This window comes from Micropterus salmoides, unplaced genomic scaffold (genome assembly GCF_014851395.1).
Source record: "Micropterus salmoides isolate LMB-PRFRI ecotype aquatic unplaced genomic scaffold, ASM1485139v1 Ms_hic_scaffold_4, whole genome shotgun sequence".
In the NCBI taxonomy this organism is placed as follows: Eukaryota; Metazoa; Chordata; class Actinopteri; order Centrarchiformes; family Centrarchidae; genus Micropterus; species Micropterus salmoides.
This window is the reverse complement of record NW_024043372.1, coordinates 19335514-19345852: the sequence shown is the minus strand read 5'-3', so window position 1 is coordinate 19345852 and position 10339 is coordinate 19335514. Positions and strand designations below refer to the sequence as shown.

The 10339-nt window shown below is 38.3% G+C and overlaps 3 protein-coding genes across 5 annotated transcripts; 2 read left to right on the top strand and 1 right to left on the bottom strand.

Moving 5' to 3' along the window:
• Positions 1-2: 2 nt before the first annotated feature.
• Positions 3-1371, top strand: rbp7b (retinol binding protein 7b, cellular). The gene is made up of 4 exons (XM_038697037.1): positions 3-144; positions 487-665; positions 840-941; positions 1128-1371. Exons 1-4 carry the CDS (start codon positions 72-74, stop codon positions 1179-1181), a joined length of 408 nt encoding a protein of 135 aa, XP_038552965.1. The 5' UTR covers positions 3-71; the 3' UTR covers positions 1182-1371.
• An 86-nt stretch (positions 1372-1457) lies between these two features.
• On the top strand, positions 1458-4480 carry cenps (centromere protein S). Its single transcript, XM_038697038.1, has 5 exons — positions 1458-1596; positions 2311-2434; positions 3809-3842; positions 4010-4076; positions 4294-4480. Exons 1-5 carry the CDS (start codon positions 1567-1569, stop codon positions 4405-4407), a joined length of 369 nt encoding a protein of 122 aa, XP_038552966.1. The 5' UTR covers positions 1458-1566; the 3' UTR covers positions 4408-4480.
• Positions 4269-9569, bottom strand: tardbpb (TAR DNA binding protein b). Of its 3 annotated transcripts, XR_005441473.1 has the most exons (6): positions 8808-9569; positions 7906-8069; positions 7647-7796; positions 7368-7538; positions 6213-7280; positions 4269-5558 (listed from the first exon to the last, which is right to left on the bottom strand). XR_005441473.1 is itself a non-coding variant. In XM_038697029.1 (5 exons), exons 1-5 carry the CDS (start codon positions 9046-9048, stop codon positions 6789-6791), a joined length of 1218 nt encoding a protein of 405 aa, XP_038552957.1. In that variant the 5' UTR covers positions 9049-9569; the 3' UTR covers positions 5619-6788. The 3 variants fall into 3 exon arrangements, 2 of the variants coding, with proteins under 2 accessions (XP_038552957.1, XP_038552958.1); XM_038697029.1 differs by lacking the exon at positions 4269-5558 and having other exon boundaries at positions 5619-7280; XM_038697030.1 differs by lacking the exon at positions 4269-5558 and having other exon boundaries at positions 5619-7280; positions 7656-7796; positions 8808-9568.
• Between the last annotated feature and the right edge of the window lie 770 nt (positions 9570-10339).

The window sequence follows — 10339 nt, the reverse complement described above, 5'->3', positions numbered from 1 at the left end:
TTAACTTTAAATTCGTTCACTCGTGATACTCGTGCTCTTTAGTCTTCCAGAGAGTCAAACAAACAACCAAAATGCCAGTGGACTACAGCGGGACATGGGACATTGACAGCAATGTCAATTTTGAGGGATACATGGTTGCACTTGGTAAGTGTCACTGGTTCTTTTTAGATGATTTGTGAAACTACACACTGACATTTGAGAACCTTCAATTAGGATATGATGGGGAATCCTTATGTATAGTTAACTGAGTAGTTTGTGGTGAATATAAATTTTTTCTCAGCATCATTTATGTAAATTAAATGGGAAATTACTTTATCATCAGTGTGCATTTTTGTTTGTCAATGACCTGGTGAGTGTTATATGTTATGTGAAAGTTAATTTGTTTTCTCATCAGATCATGATGGACGTGGCAGCAGACTAAAATTCAAATGAATAAAGGAAGTGAGATCCTGTTTTTTAACAAATTCCTTTCACTTTAACACACAGGCATTGATTTTGCAACACGCAAGATTGCCTCCATGTTGAAGCCCCAGAAAGTGATTAAGCAAGATGGAGACTGTTTCACAATCAAGACTTTCACTACTTTCAGAAATTATGAGTGTTCATTCAGAATTGGAGAAGCGTTCAAAGAGGTGACTAAAGGAATGGACAACAGGTCATGCCAGGTAAAAACGTTAGTAAAATGTAATGTTGTAGTCACAAAGCTGCACGCAAATCCTTTGTAAAGCCTTTGTTATACAGATTCATACTCCAAACATTTCTCTGTGGCTGTGCTGATGTCACAAACCATTCTTATATGTAGATTGCTATATGTGATTTTTATTTTTGTTCTTTATCAGACTGTGGTCAACTGGGAAAATGATAAGCTGGTGTGTGTTCAGAAAGGAGAGAAGAAGAACCGAGGGTGGACTCACTGGATTCAGGGAGACGAGCTTCATCTGGTATACTGTGGTTTTTATTCTGGTGGCCTCTTACAGTTGTGATCAGCAACTCCTGATTTTTCTTTATGTATATATGATTTCTAGGATTTTGTGGACTCATAGAGTCACATCAATTTTAGGCTTAATATTTAGTTTTTTACTAATGTGTGGTGGGCAGTTTTACACCTTCATGTTTTCTCTCTTCAGGAGCTTACTTGTGAGGATCAAGTCTGCAAGCAAATTTACAAAAGGAGTCTGTGAACTTTAAAACCATTTCAGACTTAAGAGAACTTCCTTTACATTAAATTAAACGAGTTAGCATAATCTACATGATAACTTCTATACATAATTTGAATGTAATGTGTGTGATTACGTGTTTAAACATTGTAGTACCTCCTCCGGACCACACGATGATGCTATGAAAGGTGTATATTAAAAAAAAGGAATTCAACTCAAGAGTTGTTGGTTTGTTGGTAAATGTGTGCCGCGAGTTTTTTTCTCTCAGCTAACAATTAGCTTCCAGCAAACAACCTGAAATATGTGTTCACGTCTGTTTTTTGTCTTTCATGCTTTAATTTTGTAAGAATGTTCCCAACTTCGTGACTTAATTGCAGCCGTGGTTAGTCAAATTTTTCTGCACAAGAAAATGTCTGTTGATAAAGACGAGACACAACAGGTGAGAACTTTATTTTAACGTGTGTGACAGTCAGATTTAACTTAATATTAACATTAGCTAGCTATCTAGCTAGTTATAGCTACATTACAGTTGGCTACGGTTACAGTATACAGTAACGTTATGTGGGTTTAACCAGTTAACGTTATGTGAGAAAGGGTACAAGTAGTCAGGGTAAGGGCTCACATACAATCATTTTTTTAACAGATAACCTAAAATTATACTAAAACACAAACAATTTCATAAATTACTAAGAACAGGTGTGCAAAGCTGCATTAAAAAGTGGTGTCAGTCTATTTGGCCTTGTTTAAAATGGATATTGCAGTGGGAATGAGAGTGTTTTGGCGAGGTGCTCTGAATAGTTGATTTATCTAAAGAAGTAGGAGGAATTTCTTGACCCATAAGGGAACTTTAGTGAATCGTCACTAAAATTAAAGATGCGTGGATTTCACTATAAAAAAGCTGTCAGACAACTGTAGTGGAGTAAAAAGTACACTGCCCTCTGAAATGTAGTGATATGCATAAAAAAAGGAAATACTCAAGTATAAGTACCTAATTTACTTGAATAAATGTACATGGCTACATTCCACCACTGGTTTTAATGTTTGGGACATGGCCAGATAGGTAAAAAGCATTACATTATCATCCCTATGGTGAAGTATGAAGCCCCATGTTGATTCCTTTTTAATTTTAATTAGTTAATGTTGTGAATTTCAGAGGTTAAAGGCCGCAGTCCATTATACTGTGGGTCGCCTATGTCAGAAGATCGGAGGGGACCACCGGAGGGAGTTCAGTCGACAAGTCATAGCAGCAATAGCCGAGACAACTTTCAGACAATGTGGTACGTGTCAACAAGGATAATACAAGTTCAGCCTACAACATCAGAGACATACAGTACATCAGAAATACATTAAAAACTCATTAAAAAGACATTCTGTTTTCAAGTGTACAACGAACTTAATCTCATCTACATCTAGTTTACTGTTGGATAGATATGCTATATTTATCCAGCAAAAAAAACTTTGTTCAATGTTATCTGTTTGAAAAAGCTTTAGGAATGTAAAATCTCTATTAGTGTAACATACTGAAAGATTGTACATGATTAGTGTTTTTACAACCTACCAGCAAATCCAGTCACTTTAATCAGCGGAGCTACCAGTTTATTGGGTGAATTTGTATGTTAATTTGTTCAATATCAGCTCTGAGTAAAGTAATATCTTGTAACGCTAATATAGCTTTGTTGTTACATTGTCTATGAAGATTCTCAGTCATCCAGGTTATAGTTATCCAACAAAGGTTAAAGTCAAGGGCAACTAGACTTGGTTGAAGATTGGTTGTTGTTCTATTGAATTTAATTATCTTGTAATGTTTTCAAGGTTTTAAAAGTTAAATACTGAGTTCATTTTTTCCAGAATGTCCACAATGCCCTCATGCAACGAAAATACTTTATAAATTACTGAGCATCAACTCTTTCTATCATTACTCTAACACATGTTGTCCAGCAAAAAGACTACTAAGACATCTTGATGCTCTTGGGGTTTAAGACACCAACTATGGAATCACAGCAGGCCTGAAATGTCATACTTATATAGGCCTATATGTCAGAAATAAACCAGAAATCCTCAAGTATGCCTCAGTGTTTTATTTTTAACTTTTTGTTTTTGGAGAGTAATTCCACAATTCACAATTCAGGTTATCCCAGGAATGTCATATAAAAAGTATGCACATGTATGGAATAGCTACTACTGTAGTTTACAGTAAATATACACAGAACTCGTCTGCTGCATTTTTGCCACAATTTACTCTTCCCTTCACAACTTGTCCTCTCATGGCAAAATAATCTATTGGCATATAGATTGCTCTTTTTTAAATAGATCATATGAAATTTAAAAGCTAAATCACTTAGATCTTCCGTCTTTTTATATATTTGAAAAAACATGATAAATTGTAGATGCAAAATATAGCAAATTTGTTTCATAAAGAAATTGTATGTAAAATCCTTGGTGTTTGAGTGGGGGAAAAAACAATGCATTTTAAAAGACTGATTTTATTTTGTGTCCAAACGATAAACAGTTGCTGCTGTTGTGTTGCGTGTGACCCCTTGTGTATGTAAGCAGGTGGGAAAAATAATAACAATGTTCAATACAATGCCATTGATAATTAACACATGGTCATCTAAACTCAACATCCCACTGTTGCCTCTCACCTTTTCCAGATACATTTGCTAAAGACCTGGAGGCCTTTGCAAGGTGAGAATCTTTGTTTTTGTAACCACATTTACAGATGACTTAGTCCTGTTTTTTAATGTAGCCAAAACATCAGGTGTAAGGTCTTTTTCGTTCGCCTTAGTCAAACCTAGTATGACTAGTATAATCTCAACTTTTCATAGTACATCTAATTCCCAATTTAATTTCAGGCATGCTAAAAGAAGCACGGTGACTGCAGAAGATGTAAAGCTCGTAGCCCGTCGCAGTACTGCATTGGTGAGTTATTTCAACTGTACTGTCAGAAAGCTCTCGGTGATGTACGCCATGTTTAGCAATTTGAGCCAACAAGTCAAAATCAAACATGTAGTTATGCCAAGTCAGTGTAGGCTACTCAAATCCATTTCCTCCTAATAAAGCAGTACACTGGAACTGTATGTGAGTGTGTATATATTCTACAGCAGACAGCAACATGTTTAATTTGCCTTTATTTCAGTCCATCTACATACAAAATAAAAGTGAAGAACTGAACCAGGAGCAGAGGGATTTGAAAAAGAAAAATACTGGGAAGAGGAAAAGCAGAGAGACTGAGGAGGAAAGCAGAGAATAAGGACAAGACACAGGCAGACCTGCAGTGTCTCACTTGTGCCCAACATTCAAATAAACATTAAAGCTGACTAATACAAGGTGTCGTTGCCATTTTGTTAAGGGAATTATGCATGAATTCTACAGCATACAGTAGTTTCAGCCTAACTACTTCTATCCTGGGACCTGCTGAGGAAATGTCAAAGTATAGTGCATTTGGCACTTGTTTGCCATACAACAAACATGATCATGAATGAACTGATTGTAATGTTTTTTTGGTTTTTTTTAAAGCACTGTCAAAAGTGACACTGACTACAAAAACTCTGAAGCTGACTGAGAAATCCTATTTGAGCAGTTTAGACTGCTAAATTACATCCCTGCTATGTTTCAAAATATTAAGATTATCCAAAAATGTGTTTACACTACAAATGTACTGTTAAGACTGTCAGGCAAACTACCCATAACATACACTCAATTACCACTTTATTAAGTACCCCTGTGCAATCTAACGCAATCCAATACATCTGAATTTAACTGTACTTAAATGATACCTATAAAAAAAAAAAAGATGTTTCAGCATGGAGGCCATGGGTAGCGGTGGTGTTATACTAAAGTGTATTTTCCAGTGTTTATTCTTCTGCTCCCACTCGTATGTAAATAAGACTAACATTACTTTATACCCTAGTTCAGTAGACCACCTATGACTGCAGTATTAAAATACAATGGAATCTACACATCTCTTACAACCAATGATAAACTTAATTTATGGCTTTGTGCTATTGAATTGCAATACATTGTACAAGTGTACCTAACGAAGTGGCCACTGAGTGTGTAAAGCCACGTAAAAAAAAATCCCCTCAGCAATGTGTCATTCGTTGTCATTACATTAGCCAAATTAGGGCCAATAAATAATGTTTGTTTTACCACATTGCTTATCTGTTCATGGTTAAAGTATGACCCACTAAATACGTCCCTCTAACCTTAAAAGTAGCTGTGAATACTCAAAGGGATAATTCACTCTGACAAGCCATCAAAAGCAGCAAAAAGACAGGTACTACCCCATGTCATGTCTGAGAAGGCCACACACTGAAAGTGTTGGTACTTCCGTCTTCGTCCTTCAGAACACACTTCAGTCAGGGTTCAAACGGAGACCTCGACCAGCAGAGCCCAAGGTCCCTAGATATGTGAATCGAATTAGATGTTTTTTTATTTGACTCAAGTAATATGAACTAAGCATCTATTCAAATGAACTTTATTAGACAACTCCCTTCATTTGACATGTTTTTAAACACCTCACAAACAACAAGAGCTACTGGGAACCATTGGACACACCACTCCACGTTCTCACACTATCACTCGCGTCCCCCAGAGTCTTCAGCAGGTGTCATCCACATCAAGTACACACTTACAGATCAGTTCAATAAACATGAAAGCACACACCATACAGCATTCAAATCAGATAATATAAGCAATACAAATATTCATCACAACATTCCACTACATTTTGATATTTCTGCACTTGATCGACATACTTAAGAGTAAGGAAAAATTGCAAAGATTAAAAAAAAAAAAAAATCTTGAAGTACTAATTAACGAATGTCCATGTTAGGGGAGGCGCTCGTAGCATCTGCAGCTTCCACTCACACACTCAAAAAGCAGTCAAATTGGGCCCTTTCACCGCACAACCAGTCCGTTTCACGCGTCTCTCCGTTCGCTCACTCATCGCTTCACTCTTCGCCACAAGCCATCCTCAATCGCACTCATCAGTTCTTAAAATGTCAGTTGCGCAGTTCTTTCCATTTAAAAGTGGATAAAAGTGAAAACACCCACCGTCTCTTAGAACATGCGGAGTGAAGCCGTTCTGTGATGGCATAGCATTTACAGGTGGGAAGAGGGAGAATGATACCGATATCACCCCAAGAATGCTGCCAAATAGGAGCTTCCTCACAGGAAAATGGAAGAGAGGTGAACTGCAGAAGAGATTTCAATGAAGGCTTTTCCACAGAACTTGACTGCAAATAAAGTTGCACTTAAAACATTTAGGTTTCAACCAGATTCTTCCCAATGCAAGATTGCCTTTTTAGGTCGATGACAAAGCCGGATAATGGTGAACCACAAACATTCATGCATTTTTTAAAAAATGGTTATATCACATTTCACAATACATGCATTAGAGAATCCAGTTGAAATGGATACAAACAAATGAGACATCAAAAATAGCACTTTAGTCAGACATCCTGGTAAACAACTCACTTCAACACTTTCTAAATTAAATCTTTAGCTTGTTTTCCAAATGTACAAAACATCTTCCACAAAAGTGTTAAATCTTCTGATACGCATCAACACCAGAAATAAATTTTGAAAAGACTCATCTTTGTCACAATACTTACCATACAAACATTTAACTTACATACCCCACCCAGATGACTTTGACTCCATACTGGACCCAAAACCTGAGCTAAACCCACTACCACTTGTTGTAGAGTTTGACCCTGTTCCCCAGCCAAGACTGGCTGAGCTGGTGCCGTAGTTGCTGTTGCCTGTACTGAAAGACTGACTCTGGTCCCTACTAGAGCTTGTTCCGCTGGAAGTACTTCCTGAAGTGGATGTCTGCTGCTGGCTAGCCAGCATGCCCATCATTCCCCAACTACTCTGCAGAGCAGCCTGAGCAGCAGCCATCATAGCAGGGTTCAGACTGAAGGAACCAAAATTCGCCAGACTGCTGTTAGTGCTGCTCCCTAACCCACTACGGCTGCTACCAAATGCTTGAGCTCCAAAGCCATTCCCAAACCGCGTGGTGCGATCAAACTGCCTATTGCCATGTTTGGGCTCAGCATTTGAGATGTGAACACTGATGCCTTTGATTATTAGATCCTCTCCACAGAGAGACTGGGCAACCTGTGAGGGGTAAAAGACACAAATCAGGTCATCTGGGCATTGGTACCTCTACAGCAGGAAGTACTTACTACACATTTAACATTATACCTGGTCATCTGCGAATGTGACAAAGGCAAAAGCACGGAATGGCTTGGGGATGAAGACATCTGTGACTTCTCCATACTGCATGAAGAACTGCCGTAGGTCATCTGTGGTCATGTCTTCTGTGCAACGGCCTACAAACACTTTTCTGCTCCTCAATGGCTCATCTGGACCTTGCTGTAAACAAAAATGTAGAAGGAAATTAACACTACAGGTTATAGTTATAGGAACAATGTTATTATGGTTTTCATTCCCATAATGTGTGGGTATATGCATTGACATTACCATATTCACCTTCGAGTTAGGGAGCTTGCAGTCACACCATCTCCCGTCAATCATATGCCGCTGGGAGATCACCTTTTCTTGAGCCTCATACTCTGTGAATCTCACAAAGCCAAATCCTTTAGAGTTTCCCGTCTTGGCATCTCGTTTTACCTACGAGAAAGAGAAGAAAAAAATAATAATAAAACATCCAGCAATGATGATCAATTGTTGCCACATACAAACCAGAGCAATATGCATTTTTAGGTTACTAATGTTATACCTGAACCATGATGACTTCTCCAAATGTGCTAAAGTAATCTTTCAGGTCCTGCTCTGTTGTTTTCCACGGAAGACCCAGTACGATCAGGTCAGATGTCTTCATGTCTCCTCGCTTCATTTTCACCGCAGACGACGCATCAATTTCCTCCATTTTCCTTTTGTTGTCTAAAATGAGATCAAAACAGAGAGAAATTAATTGTATTTTAACCTTAGACAGCCACGAGGTGCGACTTTTCCTTACCATCACTATGACTTTGTAAATGTCTATTACCAATTACTGACCACAGAATGCAATTCACTTCTAATACATTTTAGATGTGAACATGTGCCACATTCTTTTCTCAACTGTCACACACGTGCATAATCTTAACTACTGCTACAAATAGAATGATTTAAAACTTAGTAGCAGATGGGTTTAAACATGCATGTCTTTGATATTACTACAGGTTATTAATTATGCAGTTGTTTGGACCTACAGTTGCTCACAGCTGATTAGGTCCACCTACCTTAGCCTAATATACTCTATAAAAACATCTCTACACATTTCTTTGTAACCTTTTTAAGGTGTAAATTCAACTTCAGTCATTGTAGAATCTGTAGCATGGCATTACATCCACAGGTGTTTTCTATTCAATACACTACACCAACTAACCTATATGGGCCTAAATAAAGTGACAACTGTATATTCAAAAAGTTAGTCTTGTTGCCAATTTTGTGAATGGATTTAGTGCCTCAAAGCGCACTTTTGTGGGCTTGGACAAACTACGCATATTGTTACTCTCATCTATTTTCAGTCGGCCGATGTTAACGTTACATCATGCATTATAAATAACTAACATCTGGCCACTTTTTCGGATAACGTGTTATTTCAAAGATAAATTCATTAAAAGTGCTCATATTTACCTTTTGGATAGTTCACCACATACACGATATTTCCCCACCCAGTTTCTGGTGCGTGCAGGACCCCCTCCACAAGACGCACTCCTCGCATGCACTGAGACACGGGGCTCCTGAACCGTAGGCCACACGCCCCAGGAAACTGAGCTGCCACGGTGGAAAGCAGAACAGTGCCATCGTCTTCGGACGGGATCTCCATGGGTTCCTCGTTTTCCTCCTCTGCCACTCGAATGTATACTTCAGCCATCTTCCACAAAAGAAGAAAACTCTCCTGCTTCTGTAATGCTAAAGTTTGCAGTTAGCTCGCTAGCTGTCCACAATTACGGCTATCCCTAGCCGATGTTGCTAACGGGACTGAATGAGTCAGGCTAGTTGTGTTTGAGAAAAGACTTCAAGTCAAAAAACTGCAACAAAAAATGTGTTGGGGTGGGTTTAATTTTAAATCATATCATAAAGAATATTTCGTACGCAACCGAGCGTGCCTCGACCTTCCTGTTCCTTTGTTTGTAGATATCTGCGTCGTCAACACAGGACAACGACCGTTCAACTGTGCCGCTTAATGAAAACTGCGTATAGTCCCCCGCTAACTAATCTGACAAATCAAGTTCCTCAAAATGGCTTGTGCAGGCCGATTAGGTTATCCAACTTCACCAAGGCGCACGTATTGCCCCAACTGCAAAGTAAGAAATTCGGCATATAATGTTTTTTCCACGAGGCGCAAAAAGAAAGACCCTACCGAGGCCTACCAAAATGGCATTATCTAAGCGAAAAGGGAACTACGTCATGAGATCGGACGGGTCCATTTCATGGCGGATAATATTGCTACAGTTTGTAATTAATATTGGCAGTAATTTATTTATTCGTAAGTATAATGTTGTAAATTAAACACTACTATTATATTGTGTGTGCGTTTGTTTTTTGTATTGTATTGTTAATATCGTTTTCATATTGCTCCCCCCTGTAAGGGAGCATGGTAGGCCCAGTTTAATGCGTCCACTACAGCAGCTTCCGTATCCATGTGACAGAGATGGCAAGATGGCGGTTGGTATGGGATTTATAATCTTCAGCCCGTGATGCGAAATGTCAAAATATTTGATCAGAAAGATTTATCTTCAATTTAAAACGTTCTTATTTCTCTTGTACCATTAGATGGGCTTTTAATGACGGATGACCGCTGAATCACTTCGTGTTTCAGTCACAAGCTGCGTCAGACACATGTGAATGTAAACATGTATTGGTTAATTAGTTTTTTGGGGTTAGGGGATGAAAAGAATACATTTGATGTATCAAGAGGCCAAGTGTTACATCTTCAAACCTTGACCCGTTTTTTGGGGGGGAGTTGCCACGGGATTTTTTCTGTGATGTGTAGAGGAGACTGGCATTTGTTTGTTTCTAGACGTTTATATTAAACAGGTTGATAAAGAGGAGGTCATCAAATCAATTTAGTCTAAAAATCTGTAAACTTGTTCCAAAGCCATCCAACAATATTAAATGGTTGATCTACTTGTACACTTGCTTGAAAATAGAAATCCAAAATC

What these genes read in the sequence shown, in the direction of transcription:
- cenps (XM_038697038.1), top strand. Translation starts at nt 1,567, where the DNA reads ATGTCTGTTGATAAAGACGAGACACAACAG. An exon ending in GACAACTTTCAGACAATGTG is followed by an intron (nt 2,435 to 3,808) that starts GTACGTGTCAAC and finishes CACCTTTTCCAG; the next exon opens with ATACATTTGCTAAAGACCTG. An exon ending in GACCTGGAGGCCTTTGCAAG is followed by an intron (nt 3,843 to 4,009) that starts GTGAGAATCTTT and finishes ATTTAATTTCAG; the next exon opens with GCATGCTAAAAGAAGCACGG.
- rbp7b (XM_038697037.1), top strand. Translation starts at nt 72, where the DNA reads ATGCCAGTGGACTACAGCGGGACATGGGACATTGACAGCAATGTCAAT. An exon ending in GGGATACATGGTTGCACTTG is followed by an intron (nt 145 to 486) that starts GTAAGTGTCACT and finishes TTTAACACACAG; the next exon opens with GCATTGATTTTGCAACACGC. An exon ending in TGGACAACAGGTCATGCCAG is followed by an intron (nt 666 to 839) that starts GTAAAAACGTTA and finishes GTTCTTTATCAG; the next exon opens with ACTGTGGTCAACTGGGAAAA.
- tardbpb (XM_038697029.1), bottom strand. Translation starts at nt 9,048, where the DNA reads ATGGCTGAAGTATACATTCGAGTGGCAGAGGAGGAAAACGAGGAACCC. An exon ending in TGTGGTGAACTATCCAAAAG is followed by an intron (nt 8,070 to 8,807) that starts GTAAATATGAGC and finishes ATCTCATTTTAG; the next exon opens with ACAACAAAAGGAAAATGGAG. An exon ending in TCACATTCGCAGATGACCAG is followed by an intron (nt 7,281 to 7,367) that starts GTATAATGTTAA and finishes TACCCCTCACAG; the next exon opens with GTTGCCCAGTCTCTCTGTGG.